Source organism: Stegodyphus dumicola, chromosome 10 (assembly GCF_044657685.1).
Source record: "Stegodyphus dumicola isolate Sdum_Otavi_A_Nest chromosome 10, ASM4465768v1".
NCBI classification, from domain to species: Eukaryota; Metazoa; Arthropoda; class Arachnida; order Araneae; family Eresidae; genus Stegodyphus; species Stegodyphus dumicola.
The window spans coordinates 122,362,202-122,383,856 of record NC_140777.1 but is presented as its reverse complement, the minus strand read 5'-3'; the positions used below and the strand labels follow the sequence as shown (position 1 = coordinate 122,383,856).

General features: G+C 34.4%; 1 protein-coding gene across 4 annotated transcripts in view; it reads right to left on the bottom strand.

The window, feature by feature from the left end:
• LOC118204271 (saccharopine dehydrogenase-like oxidoreductase) overlaps nt 1-17,806 on the bottom strand; it is a 117,046-nt gene extending 99,240 nt beyond the window's left edge. For 2 of the 4 annotated variants that reach the window (XM_085825470.1, XM_085825472.1), the window contains exons 1-2: nt 17,453-17,805; nt 9,064-9,170 (exon numbers count right to left, since the gene is read on the bottom strand). In XM_085825470.1, coding sequence (XP_085681596.1) covers nt 9,064-9,170; nt 17,453-17,636 — 291 coding nt within the window. In that variant the 5' untranslated portion in view covers nt 17,637-17,805. Of the gene's footprint in view, nt 1-9,063; nt 9,171-17,452 lie in introns of all 4 variants that reach the window. The other 2 variants (XM_085825471.1, XM_085825473.1) reach the window with 2 other exon arrangements.
• Nucleotides 17,807-21,655: the final 3,849 nt, after the last annotated feature.

The following is a 21,655-nucleotide window of genomic DNA, read 5'->3' as shown; positions in this document are numbered from 1 at the left end:
TTAAAGAGATTTCGCTCTGTGTCAGCTACTAGGTTCCTTAGCTGCAGACCCAGAGAAGATCCTTGAAGACAACCACTATTGATAGATCATGGTTGCACACCTGTAATCACTCCCTACTTCCTGATCCGATACATCACAGGACACGGCCCCTTCCCCACATACTTCTACGAAAGAAATCTGTCAACAACGGACATGTGTGTCTATGGTGATTAAGATCATTACCTGTTTCATTGTCCGCTGACTTACAGCCATCATATCAAGCATCTCCTACCAACATCGAAATTGAATTTAAAAGATTCCTCATTAAGCATCCATAGCAATATTAAGGCAATTATGGACAAGCTCCATCAGTACGGACTTGACTTATGCCAGCCATAAAAGTGAAACGACTACCTTCAAGACCACAGAGACATCGCCAGCTAAGTAAAAAAGAATGAAATCATTCATCCCAGGGAGTGCCTTCAGTTTCTGCAATACACATTTAAAATACGAATGAACCGACTGTGTACCCATAAATCAAACCACAAAAAAAAAGTGTGCACGTTCCAACGAACTGGACTTGATCTTGACCTTTGAACTGCTAGTGCACACAATTCAACGAACTGAACTTTGAACCCTATACTACATATGCATAAACATGCACAATACCAAAGCACCAACCTCATAAAAATGTAATTCTCTCAATGCACACTGCTTTTTGTATTTTGTACTTTGTATTTTTGTATTCTCATATTGTATTTCGTACCCTGTTAGCATTTCAAATTATGGATTTAATTTAATTACTATGCTTATTTACATAACCAATTTCCAGTACCCTATCAAATTATCTTTCTGTGCACAAGTACCATGAGCCCACAAATGAAATGTAACCTTATGTTACTATTGTCCTATTATGCAAAATGCAGCCTTTTAATAGTATCCAACAAAGACCCAAAGCTTGGCACTGATGTGCCCATGGGGGTGCAGTTCTCTAGTTAGATAATATATGCGGGCTGTACCATTTTTGTCAAGGAGGATGCCGTGGTGTCCCATATACTTGTTACTGTAAATGTAACTGTATTCTTTGATTCTTTGCAACTTATATACTATGATCATTGGTGTAACTATATACTAGGTCAAATAGGATCTTTGGGCAATCCACATCTTGTAATCGCTTGAGTAAAATGAAATTAAAACAAACACCAAATAAAAATCTGTTTATTTACATCACATGCTACTTGCATTCCAGTAAATATTCAACTAAAATAGCATTTGTATTTAAAAAAATAAAAACAGAAGGATATGCGTCCCAGAAAGTTTACAGAGTATTAACATTTTAACAACTTGTGATCAATTTGAAACTACTTAATATTTAAAAATCGCCCAAATATTCGATATGTCGTCAAATACACGTTTCTCCATCATGACAACTAAGTTTTGTAGTAACTCTGATTACACATTGGAAGAAGCACTCTCGATGACACCTTCTAAGGCATTCACGGAAAGAAGTTTGCATTTCATTCTCGTAAACTCTCCGAGACATTAGATATTTTTTGGAAGTAGGGAAGATGAAAACGCCTTCGCCAGGAATTGAACCACGGACCTCTGGAATACGCACCCAGCGTGCAGACCACCACACCACGAAGGCATGCCGAGAAGGTGGAATAAATATCTTAGTTACTCCCTCTTTTATAGGGCGACCGTTTTTTTAGGGGACCCTATCGCCAAATCCTTGGTGAGGAGAATCATTATCCAACACTCTTTTAGTTCGGACGCCACTGTAGAGACATTAGGTATAATTTTGAAGCAGGCAAGATGAAAAATATGCAACGCCTTCGCCGGGAATCGAATGGAATATGCGCCCAGCGTGCAGAGCATGCCAAGAAGCATGCACACCACGAAAGCATGCCAAGAAGGCGAGAGAAATACCTTATAACATAATATCCCACACATTGTCGATCTGGTTAAAATCGGGGCATTTTTGTAGCATTAGATGCATGAATGGGAGCATTGTCATACTGGTACACCCAGTTTTATCCATCAGTGTTTTCACCAAATGACACATGATGGTCTCTTGGTGTTATGTATTTAGACGAATCTTGCCGAGCATCTAGAAAGGTAAAACCCATTTGCCCCTTGAAATCGAAAGCTGCCCACACCATAAGAGTTCCACCTGCACTGTTCCTAGTGAAGCAGCTTCGAGGCTCTTTTCATAAGTCATGCCAGTAATATGAATAACCGTCATGACCATCTAGATTCCCGTTTTTTCATCACTGAAAATTACAGAGATCCATTTTACCTGATATACCATGTAGTTACAGGCCCATTGCAATCTCATTCGTTTGTGAAACTTTGAGAGAGATAATAATCAAGCCATTTTTACGAGAATCACGTAACAGAATTCCTTGATTCGTCTATGAACAGCGTTTTCAGATATTTGCAATTAACAAGCCCTTACGATTTGGCGAAACGATATTTTCTGTGTCAAAGCCCGTTCTTTGTATGCGCCTATCTCTGTGATGTCCGTCACTCGAGGTCACCCTAAACGTGGCTTTGGCAGATGTGGAGTCTTACTAGACATTGTGCGATAAATCATACTTACAAGTTGTTTAAGAAATTTCTTTAACAGGCGTACTGTGCAATTTAAAGTTTTGAATCATATTAGCTTTAGCATCAAAAAGTTTCGTAGCTTTAGGCATACTTAAACGCAGTTCAAATTATCTTTTTCCTTTTTTAAATTGGAGGTTTGAATGAGGGCATTATCATATAAAAGACTCAAGTTTCTCATCATGATTGTTGTTAACCAATTTGCATAAAATTGCATTTGCCTGCAAACTTTTGGGACACACATTTTTTCTATTTTTATTTATCTAAAAGTCAAAAGTGATATTCTGGTTAAATGTTCACTCAGATGCAAGGCACATGCGTTTCAAACAAACATATTTTAATTGGGTAATTTTTAACTCGAAGCGGTAGTAGCCCAGAAGGTTTATTACCCCTCACAACGGATTTTTTTGGCATTTTACTATAAACGGCGAATCACGTTTTAAATTGTTACCACCAAATATTATCTCCCTGTATTACATTTAAAGAAATTAAATAATTAAGAATCTGCATGAATGTGTATGTATGTTTCTCACATTTTGAAAGAACGACGGCACGTAAAGCCATCTAATTCTGAACAACGTAATCCTCCACCCAAACATGGGCACCTGTACGGCCGAATGTTAAATTTTGAATTTGGTTTATTTCATATTTTGTAAAGCTGTAACGAATTTTTGATTAACAAACTCAACGAATTCAAAACGAGCAATGGCAACACTGTACGGAAAAAAAAAAAAAAAAAGAAAAAAAACATTTTTATGTCCAGCGCGCGAGACTTTCTATCGGAATTTCTATTTAAAGTCATGCTCTTTTTAAATACTTTGTGACACTGCTACTGAAATGAATTGTATATGGTTTAAGTGAAAAGAACAGGATATATAACAAAAAAAAGGTATCAAACGAAACGTTAAGTATATTACGTTCAACGGGACTTTTTAGTCCCGTTGGACGTTTAATCTTAAAGCTTTCGCATTTTTATTTATTATTTTTTATACATTTCTATTTTTCTGAAACTTGTAACTTAATTGAGTCTATAAACTTTTGCGCAGAGTGTAAGTTGAGCCACCACAACAAATCGAAGGCTCTCTGTATGTCTACTGAGATAATGACACTGTGCTGATTATTTCTTCTGCTAGTTACCATCATTTATCTTAAGTGTTGCAGCTCGTGATCCACCTATCTGCCAGGTATGAAACCGTATTAACCGTATTGCGTTTCACTTTCATTATGTCCGTACAAGATAAAGTGTTTCAGTCTTTAAAGAAAAATATCTCTAAGACCTTTTCCAGGGAGAGTTAGAGGCAAATGGACTGACAGGGAGCGGCTATATTAGCGTCTTTTTTCGCTGTTAGGAAGAGCATCACCTCAGCAAGTTTCGTGCCAAGTAGGAAAATGCCTATTTTGCAAACAACACAGTTGAATAGGAGAACAGTAACACTCTATGTTGTGTTCTTTATTGCTTGCAGAACGTCATTGTGTACCCTATCAGTCCCTAGTGCTTTATTAGTGCTTAATACTTTTACAATGTCTTCCACTTCTTTGTCTATTAGCAGAGGCTCTAAATCTATTTTGTTGGTTTCGTAATATTGCTTAACACAAGCTCTGGCATTTCTTTCTGCAAGATTATCTGCGGGGGAGGGGGACGTTTATTTTACAGTTATCATAGCTAGGAACTTGTCCACGTTCGTTCAGGTCAACGCCATCTTATAGGAGTGGCTGAAGTATCTCAGACACTGACATTTAAAACAACTTACAATCTGAAAAAAATTTTCTGAAAGCACAAGAGCTAAATCCTATGAGAATTTTTCTATGTTCCTCAATATCCTCGTACAGATTCTGCTGTAGATTGGCGATCCATCTTAGGACAGTATTTGTGCCGTGCGAATAGGCTTTCTAGAGGGCATTTATTCTTCACTTGCTGAGAGCATAAAGCCCGCAAAAGCCTCGCATATATCGAATGATGTATCGAACGTGGGAGTTCCAAATTAGATTATGGAAGACTTCTTGAATGAAAGTGGCTGCTGAGAGAGAGAGAGCTTTTACTCAATTGCTTTCCTGAATGTTTCTGTACATTTTCTTTCACTAATTAAAAGTCCTTTAGATCATTTGGTTCGCATTTCTTGAACAGTGATGCGCAGTTTTCTCCCACTAAACTCAGAAGTCAATTGAGTTTTGATTTGATGAGAAATCCTATCTGCTTCTCTTGCTTTTAATAAGATCACGTGTTTCGACGCATGCTTGGTTGTTCCGCAGCATGTGCTTTTCTCTTTCTCTTTCTGATTTCAGTTAGACTAAATGAAGTTTCTTCTCTTTCCACCTGTTCTGGAAGGTTTTCTGGTGAGACTGGAGCAATTTTAGAGTTCTTATCGTTTTCGCTAATTTGCTGTTGTAGCAGCTGAATGTTTCCTTGCAAACTTGTACAGTAAATACAGTAAACTTCTTGTTCTGCGAACGTATTTCGGATAGTGATTTAATGTCACCAAATAAAAATAAAATCCCCTAATAAGGTTAATGACTAAGGAAATTGCCAAGTGGCAGAGATGTGTATCGAAATAAAGCATTAAGTCGCCAAGCAACTTGATTTTGATTGAAGGCAACATTTATGTCTCGTCAATTGGAAAGAATCAGATTAAGAGAAGACAATAAAGAGTTGTTTAATCTTTTAATGAATGATGAAATAAAGAAAGCTCAATAACTAAAAATATCCCTAAATAACATGACTTGTGAGACGTTTAATGCTTAAGTGAGTATTGATAAACAAACCTCAAACTGCAGTATCAATGGCAATAGAAGATATATGCCAAGCGTTTTGTGAAACAAAATCCAGTAAATCGAATGTGTTAAACTCTACGAAGTAGAAGGTGATGAAATTGGTTAAATTTCTGCAAATATTCAAATCAGCAATGTCCTATTGAAATCTACAATATTAAAATTAGGGATATAGCATCGAAAAAATAATTTCCAGAAGTACTATTAATAAGAACACTCCATAAATGAACTTTTGCGTGACAGCTGGAGACAATCAGCATGACGTTTTTTCCGCTGTGAAACACAGTGAAAGTAAACAATTATATGTTCCTAGTAATATTTATAATAAATGAGTTGAATTACATTGATATTTTGAAGAATATTTTTTTCATCGCTTAATGTTTCAGTTAATGCGTTTAAAAAAGCCATGGACACGCATGATCTTATTTAGCGGCACCTACTGTAGTAATTTCACCTGGTAATTCTGATTTACATCTTATTGAAGAACTGCCAGACATCTTATAAAGCAATATAAATAAGCCGTACATATGTGTGTGCATGTGTGCATATTAAAAATGAACATAAACAAGGTTAATTCAAATCATATTCACATTGGAATAATGGAGTCATTTTGAAATGCACATTACTGTTACGGATTTTGTATTAAATTAGCTATTTTTAATAGAATTATAATTAAAATTGTTTTATATCTGCGAGCAATGCCGCGCGGGACATAAAGCTACGCCAGAAAAGTAAAAATACAGCACGCGCATTCGACATTTAATAAATAAGTATTTCGTAATTTATAATTAAATTGAATAAATGCAATTAACTACTGTGTTAGCTGTATTCTATTTTTTTGCTTTCCAGAAATCTCGAGAAGCAGAAATTACCAGTAATTTCTCGCGACCGATTAAAAAGCTTTAAAAAGCCGGAGAGAGACATCTCAGCTCAATAGTTGTTTAGTTAATTGCTGTTATTGTTGATGATCAGATTAGCTTTCTCTGCGTTGTGAATTGCGTTCCGTTTAACTTTTTAGTAGTTTAAAATATAGCTACTGGTTATATTGCGTGATATTGTGATATTGTACCAATATCCTAAAGGAAAATTCCAGCGTTCTATTATATTTCTTTTGATAAGAATAAATTTTATTAATCTTTTATTGGACTTGTGCATTCAATTTATTGCGAACCCGTATACAAGCAACAATACTATTGTAAAGAATTAAATGAGACTTGTAAAAGAATAAATAAATTTTATGTTAAAATTACAACAGGAAATTATACAGCAAATAAATAAAAGCAAATGAACTTTCCAATGCATCTTCTTCAAGAGGTTAATTGAACGAGAGAGAAAACAAAAAGCCTGTTTTTAAATCGATAGATGTACAAACATATTAATAAACAAAACAACATGATTCAAATCAAGTTAAATTAAATAAATCAATATTCATGCATTTCCAGTCCAACTCCTAAAGGCTGAATAAGAAACAGAACATTGCCCAAATCCAAAAAAATGTAATAAAATATAAAATAGAAGCGAACCCAAAATTTAAAGAATCATTGGATTTAAAGAATCATTAATTTTAATGAAATGTGTTATATTTAGTAAACAATGCAAAATAACTCAGTATATAACCTGTAACAAATAAAAACAATTCATGAAAGAAATTTATAGAAGAGACACCAATATTTTATATTAAGAACAAAAAACATGATAATTTTTACATGAAATTCTAATTTAAAAAATACTTAATGTTATGTAAAATAAACACAAATTCTGATAATAAATTAAGAAAGCTTTGTATGATTAACAATAAGCTGCATTCGACATACTGGGAAAAAATATAAAAAAAAATATAAGTAACTAACCTTAACACATACTAACTATAAAGGGTAATTTTTATGATAACAATAAAATAATAACTTGAAGAATTAGAGTAAAACTTTAATGTAAATAAACAATAAATATGTGTAAACAATAAATATTAATGTAAATAAATAATAAATATGTGTAAAACAATAAATATGTGTAAACAATAAATATTAATGTAAATAAACAGATAAACAATATATTGTATTAAGCGAAAAAATTTTTTCATCTCAAATTTGTAGACGTTTAGCCTACTACAAGTTGGAAGCATGTCAAGGGATTCGCCGTAGGATTCAAAGAATTTGTAGTATTTTTCATATAAAAGTATATATAGTAATTTATATTTAAAAGAAAAGGTGGCATGAAGACGAAATAGACTGAGCCTTGATACAGATCATAGATTTCACTAGCGGGAAACCTTAGTTATTTCAAGAGAAAAAAAGAAAAAGAAACACAATCATTAAACAACTCATTCAAAATTATTAAAAAATGTTAAGACTTTTGAACATAATGTCTAATTCAACTCTGATAGCATATCCAGTCTATACCACATCATAGGTTTGGGTATAGCCTTTCATGAACATCAGCAGTTCAACAGTGCAATTTAGATATGCAAGAGTAATTCGGCTAGTTGCTTTTTAATAAATTGATGTGGAATTTCATTACCTTTAAGTATTTCAAGTAATCATTTTTCTTCTTTTAAAACTTTTTGACTTTCAGTAGATATTTTCCTAGTTATGGTTGTTTCTCGTTTACATTTGCCTCCGCACCGACCTCCTGAAGACGATGCACAGGGAGATGTTAAATTTATTAGCCTTTATTACTTTTTAAAATTCTTTTGAGGTAATTTTTGCATGAAATTTGTTTATCTTTTCACACGGTTTATTTTGAGATTTTGGAAGAGGTCTCGTGGAGTTTTTTAAAATAGTATAGTACATTTCCAAAATAATTTCGTTATTCCAATGTGAATATAATTTGGATTTACTTGTTTATGTTTATTTTTAATAAATGCCGCTGCCCATTTATTGCAGCTTGCAGCCCATGGTTGGGTTCTGGATTTAAACTTATTTTATTCTGCGTTTAAATTTACGTATATATATATACATCGCATAATAAATATATATACATATGTTATTAATATTTACTCTAGCACCTTTATTTAAGGACATATAAGTGCATCTTGAAATGTGTGCGAACTATCAATACTGTTTCTCGGAAGGAAAAATCTTAAAATACAGAAAGGCATTAAAATCGCCTTTATTGCAGGCAATCTATTAATATTATAATCTATTAATACCAATCCATTAATATCAATCTATTAATATATATTATATTAATATTATATTAATAGAAATTATATTAATAGAAAATAGATATAAATATCTATTAATATCAGACAATCTATTAATATTAATCATAATATAATATCTGTTAATATCAATCTACTAATATATATATATATATATATATCATTTCCATATTCTAATAATATCGGGCGAGCGGTAAAGTTGCTGAACACTGGTAGCTCGGTCCGAGGTTCGAGTCCCGCGAACGGGCTGCATGCACGGGCGTTTTCATGGTTTTCCTCATTTGTAGCGTGTACACGAGCCAGTTTCCCTTAAGAAGCTCCCCACGATGCCATCCCCTCCCTTAGCCAGATAGCCTCCGATGGTTTGCCGTAATCACATAAACAAGCAAACAAAACTATTAATGTTGCTTTTCAATATTAAAAATAGGCTTATCCATAAAATATTTTTGATTTATAAAGAACTTTAAATTGCAATTTTTTTTATACCTACGCAATATTGAAAAACTTTTCGGATTGAAAATTATAACATGAATACAAAAAGAAATACTTACAGGTCCCGCACAATTCAGAATAAGTCTTGCTACCTTACACATATTAAAAACAGATGATTTATCTTGTGCATCTGCTATTATGATTGGTATTCTACAAATGTCAATGCCTGGAAGTAAATGGGAAACAAAATGGACTTTTGAATTTTTTTTTCTTTATCTACTGGTTATCCATAAAAAGTAAAGTAATTATTAAAACTGAAGCCATTAAATAGGGATTATAACTTACAAAATGCATAGAGTGTCCCAGGTATAAGTAACTCAAGACAAATCGAGATGCATGTTACTTTTGAGCTGGGCTGATATTTTTTTGCAATTGAGTTTTATTAATTATAAGATAATAGATACAGTAGGCCTCACTTAATTGTGATCACATTTGCCCACGGTTATTTTGATAACATTAACCGAATGATAGCATTAAACGATGGAAAAAAACATCTTTCAAAACAGTAATGGAATTTAATCAATTTAATGTAAATATAGGCAAAAATATATAAAAATGTACTTTCGAAGCATTTTAATTAAGAAAATGCAAGGATGTTTTATGAAATGTTCGTAACGTTTTTGGAATTTATTTGACCGGTGCTGTATCCCTAATTTTAATACTCGGAGGGAATCCCTCATTGTAGGAGAACTCGGTAGTGTAAAATTTAACTCCCCTTCCCTAAAAAGGTGATTTTTAATTTTAAAAATTTCAACTTATGCTTTTGAATCCCAATGAATATTGTCTGGGATTTTCTTGGATTCATCAAGGGCAATATTATGTGAAAATTAGTATAAAGACTCACGTTTTATTATAATGATTTCATTAGGTTCTATTCATTCCATGTGATGAATACTGGTCTGATGAGATTTAAGACAATGAGAAAATGTTTGAGAGCCGGAAAGACTGGTTTTGTTCTTTTAATCTCCTTAGCTGGACGTTCCTTTCTTTATTCCAGGTTAATGCAAATACAATGATAACTCAGATAACAGAAACTCGGATCTTTCCGCTGGGGGAGGGGGGGTTATTTATCAAAATTGGGACGGAACTACACAGTTAATGCTGTAGAACTATAATCAATGGTGAAATTCTGATGTTCCATTTACTTGCAGCCGAACTGGTATAGTGGTTGGTGACACTGAGTGCCATACCGATGGGCCCGGGTTCAAATGCCGGAGATGGCAAGGATGTTTGTAAGCGCATAGTGTCTGCGTTGCACGGAAGCACTCCAAACACATAGTGAACTGAAAATCCTTTACGTAGGCTGATGGTAGAGGAAGAGAGACCATCTATGATACTACAAAAGTACTGCTCTGACCTTCTACCTGTACCTGTTCCACCCACTTTTACATATATAATAATTACTAATATGAGGTAGCTGTTCATAAAGAGTCCCACGGAAGCATTGTTTCGCCCAGAAAGTTAACACTGAAGTATTGTAAAGCAATGTAACTGAAATCGGAAACAATCACGTTCACCTCTACCTAAAAATCGCAAAGGACTTTATCAAAATATAGACGAAAGTGGTTAGTTTTGTTGTATAATCTTCGTGATTGCTTTTCAAGTTTTTATCCTAAAGATAAGGAAGAAGTTCATTGGCACATGAAAACAATGAATTTATTCCTCTTATTACAAAACATTTGCGAAAACTAACTAGAGAAGGTTTTCCGAGACTTTATTGATATAGTTTATTAACATTCAGGAAAACTCTAGAACAAATGAAAGCTATGTTATTCAAACATTTTGATGTACAAAATATATTACTGAATTCTAATCTTCTGAGATTTCATTATTTTTATAATTAACATATAGAAAAAGGACGTAGAACTTTGAAGTTACATCTGTTACTAGTGTATGAAACGGCGGCAGTCAATAGAATACTTAGGCGTTTTATAGAATGCGTGTGTGTGTGATTATGACAAAGCCTCGGGGGCTATCTGTCTAAGAGGAGGGATGCCTTCGTGGAGGACTTTCTAAGGGAAACTGGCTCGTATACACGTTACACATGGGGAAAACCACGAAAACGCCCATGCAGCTAGCCCGTTCGCGGGATTCGAACCTCGGACCGAACTACCAGTGTTCAGCGGCTTTACCGCTCGGCCGCTGGTGGGCCCGTTTTATAGAATGCCTTTAGTATGAAATATGAGAATTATTATATACTTTCTTTAGGCATTGTATACAAAACCTAGGCATTCCATAAAATGGTAAATGCTATTTAGACAAATTATTAAAAACTTTCATGATAAAGCTATTTTTTAAAAGACATACATTCCTCAAAAATACAAATTTTATTTTGATAAAATAATGAAAAAGTGCCATTACAAAACGCTTACTCAAAATACGTAAAGACAAATAAAAATTGTACAAAACAAATTTTATACCTTTTCTTATCATGAAATGTATTCAGTTGTGGAATGAATGCATTAAATGTATGGATTATGTATGAATTTATTAAATGCATGTATATTTGAAGCGAATCGAAGATACATTTCATACTTTGTTTATTTGCCATTTGGCATTCTGCAGAATGTCTAGGAAATGTATGAAATACGAATCGTTTCATAGATTGCCAACCAGTCAGTTTCTGGTTGCCTAGGTTAATCAATGGAATGCCGGGTTTCATGCATTGCTAGTAACATTCCAGCTATTTTCCTGTCCTTCCTAATTTCAACTTACAATTTCCAACCAGAATGTGTTTTTAGAATCGCGTTTAATGCAAATGAGTAAGAGTGGAATTTAAGTCGAAGTTCCACTGACTTCGAAAGAGAGGCTCAGAGCTTCTGACTAGCGCGCGTTCGCCTTTTGGCTACGTCTCTCTCTAACCTATTACTACGCTGGGCCGTATTACAAGCCCTTGATAGCTTAGCTAGCTTATTCGATATTTAGGGGCCAACTACTTAGAATTTTGATAGTGTCGGGTATATCGTTTTTAGTTAAGCATTGTTAAGTCTTAGTTCTTATTATTTTGAGTTCGAGTATAACTGGATGCTTTGATGTATGCCCTGATAAAGGGGTTGAGTGCTTAACTCTTATTTTCAGAAATAAAAGGTAATTAACCCTTCTTGATTTTACGTCTCTGTTCCTGAACTAAAGCGATTATTCGCTTAGTTGTTCATTTTAGGTTTCTCCACACTTAGTTGCTAGATAAAAGGGTGGAACTCCATAGAGTATATAATTTCAGGGCACTGTATTAACACAATACTATATATAGCCACCAAATTCTGAACACACGTAACTGTTCATCTGGTACCCCGAATTTTATATTTCAAATTGAATTCGTTATTTAATTGATGTTTTTGTCTATAAAAATAAAGAAAAGTAACCGTATGCTTGTCTTTCATACAGATCTACAGTTTTATTCCAATCTTGAGGAAACTTGGCACATCTAATCTTCGAAACAAGAGGAATGTTACTGTCTACAAAACATTTCTCAAAAACCATTCCATAGGCTCCTCACTCAGGGCATATACATTAGAACCTTGTGCTCAAGTCACGCATTTTTAGGTTTTTGTCATCATTGTTGCGTTCTCGCTATTAGTTTTTATTAAAGCGGTTAGATAGCACCGTTTCCGTTTACGTTTTAGAATAGTCTAGAACTTTCCAGACAAATATAGAACCTTTAAAGTGCACTCTTTATATAGATGTAATTAATTTGTGCGAATTCAATGAACGTCTGATAAAAAAAATTCAACAATGCAAACATTTTGTGTTGTCACTCTACAAAACATAAGATATTTATGTTTCAAATGCCATCAGAAATATACAAGAACATAAAAACATATATATCGGCAATATAAAAGAAATGTGTTGCCACTAGGAAAAACGCAATATATTTATTTGCCTTTCGAATTTCATAAACAAACTGAGCAGTTTAAGGTAAATATGTTGCCATTCTCCGAATTAAAACATTTTTTTCTTCGTAACGGCAGTGCGTTGTGGTTCAGGGAAACATAAGATGTTTCATTTTTTTTTCAAATTTAAACTGTTCTTAATTAACAAACTAAGGGATTTAAAAAAAAATAAACACAAAAATACAGCACCCGTAATGCATCGAAGAATGGGGACGAACTCTGGCTCCACAACTTTCCTTATGTAACGATTGATCACTGCTGAGGATGCCCGCAGTCTGCCACTACATGGGATTAACAATTATACCCAATAGCTCCCCACGCCATGATGCCAGGCGTTTGTGCGGCATGACGCTGGATAACCCATTGTGAGAGCAGACGTTCCCCAACTGAAACGTCTTGCGCGTACTCTTCCATCATTATGCTCCAGACTATAGCTTGATCCATACGAGGAAATAATTTGTTGCTACAGGTACGCCACGCACTGTGTAGCCGTTCCCACTGAAGTCCCTTGTCGCTATCCTGCCTAGAGGACCATCGCACGCAGTTCATGCTGCGGCAGACGGCGACGAGCCATGGAGCTAGACAACACCTATAGCCATGCTCCAACGTTGTGTTAACACACGAGTGGATACTTTACGATCCGTCAGAGCTATGCGGATGAAGTGTCTGTCGTCCCGTGCCGTAGCGCTATTGCACGCCTCACTGCCAGAATTTCGCCTTGTTTGGTCCTCCTCTGTCCATTTCTTCTAAACACGCATCACTGTTGCGGCATCAAGTTGCGTGCAGGCTGCGAAGGCTCAATACGAAAGTCCAACTTCTTGCATACTAACGATGCGGCCTCGTCCGAACTCCGTTCTACGGAGGTTATCCTATGGCCTATGGCATTCTACGCTGTTGACGAGACATATTGACCGCTAATTAAACGTTCACTGCAGGCAGAGACGCAATATTACCGTCCTTTATATACACGGAACAAGCGGCCTGTTCTCATTCCGTGCATGCACAATCGCTTTGTAATTTTAATCATTTGCATGTCTTCACTTTACGTTTCCTGTAAGTTTCGTTCAATTTGCATAATTCCTTAATGGTGTTGAGATTTTCCCAAACTATATATACATATCAAAACTGGTAATTAATAGGCTAGCAGCAAGAACATACATCACAATTAGGACAAAAACAAAACAACTTAAAGTAACTTAATAAAAATTTTAAAAATATTATTAAAAAATATAATCGAACGTTGTTTCACCTTTTTCAAAAAACAATTGAAAAATTTTCAACAAATCCACCAAAGAATTATATTTGAATAATTATAAATTTACGAAATAAATCAAAAGTTCCAAATAAAAAACAAATTAATTAAAATTTTTTATAACGTACATAAAAAATGCAATAAACTAAAATCATTTAAATTTTGTTTTAATCTTTTAATAAATGTTCAAGATATAACTTACCCAACGTGACACAAAATAAGTCATATTGCACAAAATTTAAACAACATAAAATAAGAATTCTCAAAATTAGGAATTTGATAAACAATTTATCAAATTAGAAGCAATTAAATAAAGTAATGTTTTTCGAAACAATGAAATAATTGTTACAAATCAAAAGTAATCAGTTTTTTAAAGTCATATTTAAAGAAACGAAACTGAAAAAACGAATTTTGAAAAAATTAGGCTATTATGTCTAAATTGTGAAATACTTGGGCAGATTAAGGACGAGGAGAAACTGTAACAAAACTAAATTTCTGCCTAACGATCCACTGTTGAGTAAATTCCTCATTTATTAAGACATCGTGATAAGGAAAACAGCAATCTAGTTAATCAAAGAAGTAAAAATAGGTAAAACAGGGATCGAATCTTATGGGATCGGATCAGATTCTTTCACTGAAATGAATTGGTTCCATTTTATGACTCAAGTTCACTAACAAGAGACATGATGGAAAAGATCCGAAAAGACGGTTAATCATAAACGGTTAATGTGGATTGGAGTGAACAACGAAAAGAGTCGAATGAGCATTGCAATCGGGTCAGGTTAGACAGGTTGGAGCGAAAAGAATCGACCGAGGAATGGAATCGGAATAATCGACTCAATCAAACGTTAACCCTGAACTGATTTCTTTCAACTACAGTTTTTGAGATTTCTTAATCCTTTCTACATAAAGCAAACAATAAATTTTTGAATGAAAGTTTTTCGAAAAGTAAGGAAATGATAAGAATTAAAACACTTTAACATGGAATTATGAACATTCTTTTCTCCCCTAAAATGGAAAGGAATTTTCTTTGCGTGCTTTCTGTTTTCCGATGAACTCTAAAACTACTTCCTTCTTTCTGGGGGAATCAGAAGTAAGTTCACTCGGTAAAGTGAATCAGTTCGTAAACAAATATCAGATCTTAGTTCCTGGCAAGCTTCCAACAAAAGCTGCCCGTGAACTGTAAAATAGCCAAAATTTCATTTTTTGGAATCGGAGTAAACTCATTTAGTAAAGTGAATGAATAATCATTTAGTAAAGCTATTATGCTTTGAATCAGTTCCGAAGCGGATGTCAAACTCTGCAAAAAAGCAGTTTAGCAAAAAGCGGCATATCCAAAATAAAACCCAGTTCAGAAATGAATTGTTTTTAGTTCAGATTAAATCCCTATGGGTTGTCAAAATTTTCGGTTTCCAAATTTGAAGTTATTGATTATCATGTCATCAGCTTTGTCATATGACAGCGATTCATTTTGTAATTTAGAGGTTTATTATAAGGCGTTCTCACTTTTAGGACAGAAAGGGAAAATAACCAAATTAAAAATGAGAGTCACGAGGCTGTAATAGCCTCGTAATCTGCATGCAATAGTTGTAGAATTATCAACAATTTAAAAGTTATTTAAGCGATACTAAGCCTAACGAACCTGCCATATATTTGTATTTGAAACTCTTAGCAGAATGTATCGTTATAAAAGTTTGAAATAATGTTCACGGATTATAAAACAAACTTTTCGCTCTCTTTTAAAACAAGAATGATAAAACAGTGTTCATTGAGTAATTTTCTATTTTTTCTATGAAGTAAGAAAGTAAAAGCTGAAAAGCTTTAATTTAATCTATTAAAAATTATTTATATTTATTTAAAAAAAAAAACTCAAAACTGTCACTTAAAATTTCTGTTATTTAAATTTTATTTTTGTCTACATTATTTTTATTTTGTATGTATCTTTTTTTTTCATAGTAAAGTTATTATACTGAAAAATAATCATTGCTCTTTCTGTTTAAAAAATGCTCAATTTTATGCGGGCCCTGGTTAATGATAGCTTTGGATGGTAAGCACAGTGTTCTTTCAAGGCAGAAGAAAAGAGAATTTCTCGCAAAAAAAATTGCTTTTGAGTTTGCCACCTTAGCGCACTTACTGATGAATCAGAGGTATTCGTTTTTTCATTTTAGCTTCAAATAAAATGCTCGTTGTAAAACTATTATATCCAGCTTCAAACATTGAATATTCAAACCGATTTCATTTTCTGAACGAGGTTCAGTTACATTTCTTCATTTCATAATTTATTGCTTGTGTTTATTGACTAAAAACTTCATCATTAGTAACAGGTAACTGAGATTAAAATTAGAAAATAAAATACAATTAAATAACAGATTTTTATACAATAAGTTTTTATTTATAATGGATATGACAATTAATGCACTAAAAAGAGAAAAATAATTTATAATATAATTTAATGGAAATAATAGATTAAAAATTTTATTTACAAGTTCATGTTCTGTTTCATATCACAAATAGTTAAAGCGTGAGGCATCTATAAAAAATTTAAAAAAGATAATGGCTTATACATATAACAATGCAATTAAATTAATGGACTCCACTTTTAGGTACCCCACATTTTAATTATCCACGATATAAAATTGTAGATGAATTTTCGAAATAAAATTATTTAATCTATTATTCTCATTAGACTATACGATAAATTATTTTCTCCTTTTAGTGCATTAATTATCACATCCATATTAAATAAAAATTATTGTACAAAAGCCATCTTTTTAATTGCCTTTTAGTTCGGTATTTGATTTTCGATTTTATTATACTTCATCTATGAAGATCTTTTTATTTTAATAGGGAAGGCCTCATTTTTAATTTTATTATTTATTGAGTTACACACGTTAGATTGAAGGCTGTTAATTTGTGAAATTAAGGGCTTTTACAAAGAATCATATTGTTATGCGTATCATAAACATACATGTGTTTCGCAAACTCAAGTTACATTTCATGTAAATTGAGTACGAACATGAACTAGAGAAAAATATACCTGCTAATTACCCGTAAGTATGAAGCCTAGAGTTACCTGTAATTAGTACGTTTACTTAGTAATCAGAATGCTCTTTACTTATATTAGTAATTACACTATTTACTTATATTAATCGTAGGTAATTAATAACTTAATTATGATAAATCGTTGATATAAATTATTTAAACTACAATTTTCTTTCACTTTATGTCGAAGAACAATGAGTTGCCATTCATTTCTTCAATGCAAAAGGATCCATAATAATTACAAATCAGGAGCAATAAACTTACCATTTTCAAGATATTCTTGAATTATGTATAAAGATTCCTGCAATTTCTGTACATTTCTGCCGGCAATAGCCCATTTAACATCGGATGTGACTGCAGATCTTGCTAATTCTTCTATGACATAGCAGCCTGTATAACCGTTTGCGCCAAAAATTACAATATCGAACATTTTGTATTTGTAACACATACTAAAATTACGAAATTTTGATCATTCACGAAAAACTGGGTTCAAGAAATATTACTATTAGTAACCTATTTGTAGTACAATATCTCCGTTAGAAAAAGTCACACTGGCAATTCGGGGTAACTAAATCGAAGCACGATCATTCATAACTCTGCCAAAAGTATTTATGAAGGCGAACATAAAAGTGAGGAAAAGGGAAGAGATAATAACTTAAAAGGGAAAAAATTTGCATGATGTTTCGCTAAAGATAAGGAACTGTTCCCCTCGACTGCAATCAATATTTCATTTTAATCGCATAATACATTATCAACATTGTATTTGATTGCGGAAAATTTTTCAAGGTTTTATCCATGTAGATACATAACGTTGAAAAAATATTAAAGAGTACTTAAAAAAATATTTTTTGACAAGCGGCACTGTACAATTTAACGACAACACGACGACGGAATATAAGGCTTATGATATTTTTAATTGCGGGAAAACTGCATTATTTTATCGTGTTTTCCCGCTACAGAATATAACTTTTAAATGTGAAGCGGCGGAAAACCTTGTAAAGAAATTTTGGCTATTATGCTAAAAAATTTCATTAATAAGGAAGGCAAAAACACTATAAGTTAGAGCAGACATTCGGAAGAAGAGTCATTTTGACCACCTAGGGGCCGATGAAATTTTAAAGGGGGTCAATGATGATCAACCCGTCGATAGTCGAATATGCACGAGCAATTGATCGACGTAATCAAAATCCCGTTGGTTACCAAAACAGTCATTAATGAAATTGACAATTAATTGTTTATTGATATAAAATTGTACAATATAGTAAGGAATAAATCATAAAAAATAAATATAAGGGAAAATTGCACTAAATTTATTTCGTATCGTGAACGAAATTTGGTATGCAAAAACATCTTGATCGAACATGCAAATGATCAAAGTTTCAAGGCAAATGAACAGGAATTGCGATCATAGCGAGCATTTCTAATGCGCAATTCACAAAGTATAAAACCAGTAACAGAGGCGGAAAATTTATCTTTTCTTGTTGCTGCCATTATAATTCCATAAAGAAGCAACTAAAGATGCCATAACGACGATATCGAAGACCTCACAGACAACTAAACGACTCGGATCGTAGTCGCAATGTAGGGTTGCCTTAAGCTGGGTGGTCATACCGAGCAATAGGCCGCCACCTGCAGCATACAGACACTGCTGTGCAAGGATGTTGGCAGCAATGGTTGCTACAAGGAAAATGCAGACGAAATGAAGGCTCTGGAAGATCAAGGAGCACAAATGCGAGGCAAGATAGGATCGTTGTTTGCCAGGCCCTAACCGCCCCAACGGTATCATTGCCGACTATTCAACGCACTACAGACACGTCTATACCTCCCGTGGTACAGTCCATCTCACAGCACTGTCTGAGGGGGGATCACGCTCACAGATGCCTTTACGACGTTTGTCTTTGACTCCACAACATCGGCAGAGTCGTCTGGAGTAGTGCCGCAGCGATGAATCCCGCTTCACTCTTGAAGCGGTTGACCACCGTGTTCGTGTCTGGAGAGGACGGGGCCAGCGGTCCCAATCAGCCTTTGTTTTACAAAGGCATACAGCCATAACTCCTGGTGTGATGGTGTGAGGCGCTATTTTTTGACAGCAGGTCATCTTTAGTCATCCTCCGTACATATTTAACCGCTCAACGATATATTGATACCATCCTGCGGCCGGTTGCATTACCCTTCATGGCACGTCATTTTGGGGCCCTTTTTCGAACAAGATAATGCAAGGCCACACACCACATCTCTGGTCTATTTCCTTGTGGTTGATACTCTTCCGTGGCCAGCAAGGTCACCAGACCTTTCACCAATTGAGCATGTCTGGTATATGGTAGGCCGCCAGATTCGGGCACCACCAAATATCGCAGATTTGGAGCGACAACTGATGAATGCCTGACAGAATGTGCCGCAGGAAGACTTTAGGAACCTCTATCACTCCTCGCCTCCACGAAATCAAGCATGCATTGCCGCCAGGGGCGGTTTAACCAACTACTAATTTGAACACTCAGTGGGTGATTGTGAGCCATGAACAGGTACTATGACCTTGATTTTTCAATAATTTTATTACTGTGTATGAGCTATACACATATACAATTTCATCAAAAATAACCACTTCCTTCACGGTGCTTCGATTTTTTCGCGAAAGTGTGTATTTGTACGATTATGTTGTAGTATGTTATACAGAAAAAATATAATGGGATCGATCCCCGCTTTAGAGATATCAAACCTTCGCCTTTCAATTTGAAAACGAATTTGAAAGGTTGACTGAGGAACTTGCTAATTTAAAGATAATTATTTATACTTTAACAGAGGTTTTATAATGAAAATCATAAAATATCTTTAAATTTCGATAACTGTGCAGCTTATACAAAGTTAGAGCGAAATCTCTTCATTTAAATTACTTTTCCTTCCCTTAAACTTGATTTCAATCGTCCAACTCTCAGATCAGAAGAGTACGAGCGGAGATTAACTAAATCTAAAAGTCTCACTTAGAAATTCATTTACGGTAAATGAAATTGTGAACGAAGCGTAGAAATCGGTGGAGCCGACAACGACTGCAAAGTGCTTCAAACGAAATTGAATTTGGCATTAATGAAACTGCAGCAAAAAAATATTCTGAAAGATGATAAACTGACTAATCTTTTGGATATTATTACTTGCGGTCTAAGAGACGAAAATATAGCAAATCACAAAGGAGGGTAAAACCTGGGGGGGGAACATGAAATCCAGTTATTTTAAATTCCCTATGGGAGATTTTCAAGGCTAGTTTTTGAAGCAAAGTTATTTTTAGGTCTCATTGTAAAAGAGATATTGAAGTTGGTGTACAAAGTGACTTAATTCATTATTTCACTAAGTTATAAATGTAAACATGTAGTCTCTTCCTTAGTCTTAGTATCACTTAAATAACTGTTAAATTGTTTATAATTCTACAAATATTGCATGCAGATTAACTAAAGCATAAAAACCTTAACCAGAACATGAGAACAGCTTAAATCATATTTAAAGCAAAAAACACAATTAACCGACATATAAGACTGAAACTGAGCTCACCGAGCCGGGTAACAGAGTAGGTATATATATATATATATATTGTCGTGTGCGTATGGGTTCGTAATAGATTGAATAGACGCAGGTCCCATGATAATAAAATTTATTTTATCAAATGAAACACTTCAGAATTCTGGAACTTTCCATGGAAATACTCATATAGGTGTTCACAGTACCACAGAGTACAATCGTTAGTTACATTTCAAGCTACTAAGAACGCTAAACACAATGCGATGTAAAGCGCATCTAAAGAGCGAAGATATCTCAATACTCTGAAATCACGCTGAACTAACAGCTAACAACAACAGAAACTGAGGGACTGATACTTTCTCCGACCTTACCAAGTTTTCGTTCGGCCGCCGAGATTTCTCTAGTACCTTCTGGTTCTTGAAATTACTGAAAGGTATATGGTTGTAATCTGTAATCGTAATCGGCTGTGCATTACGATTACAGCTACATATGAAATCAATTACTATGAGGAACAGCCCGTAGTCTCGTGGACAGCACTGCGATAGTCTAAAAATAGAGATAATTTCCAGTCCTGTTGGCTTCTGGACACCACCAGCGAGAGGTTATTAAGGATGATTCAATTAAACCTTTCTACCATGCCATCTGACTGGGGATGTAAAGATGAGATCCCTTTGTCCACCTTTGGCCCTTATGCAAGCAGTTATTCGGCTTGGCATAGATTGATAGAGGTTGCAGATGTCCTCCTGAGGGATATCGTGCCAAATTCTGTCCAACTAGCGTGTTAGATCCTGAGCTGGTTGGAGGGCCCTGCCCATAATCCTCCAAATGTGCTTAATAGGAGAGGGATCCGGTGACCTTGCTGGCCAAGGTAACGTTCGGAAAGCAGTAAGGCAAGCAGTAGAAACATGTGCATTGTGTGGGCGGCATTATCTTGCTGAAATGTAAAACCAGGGTGGCGTG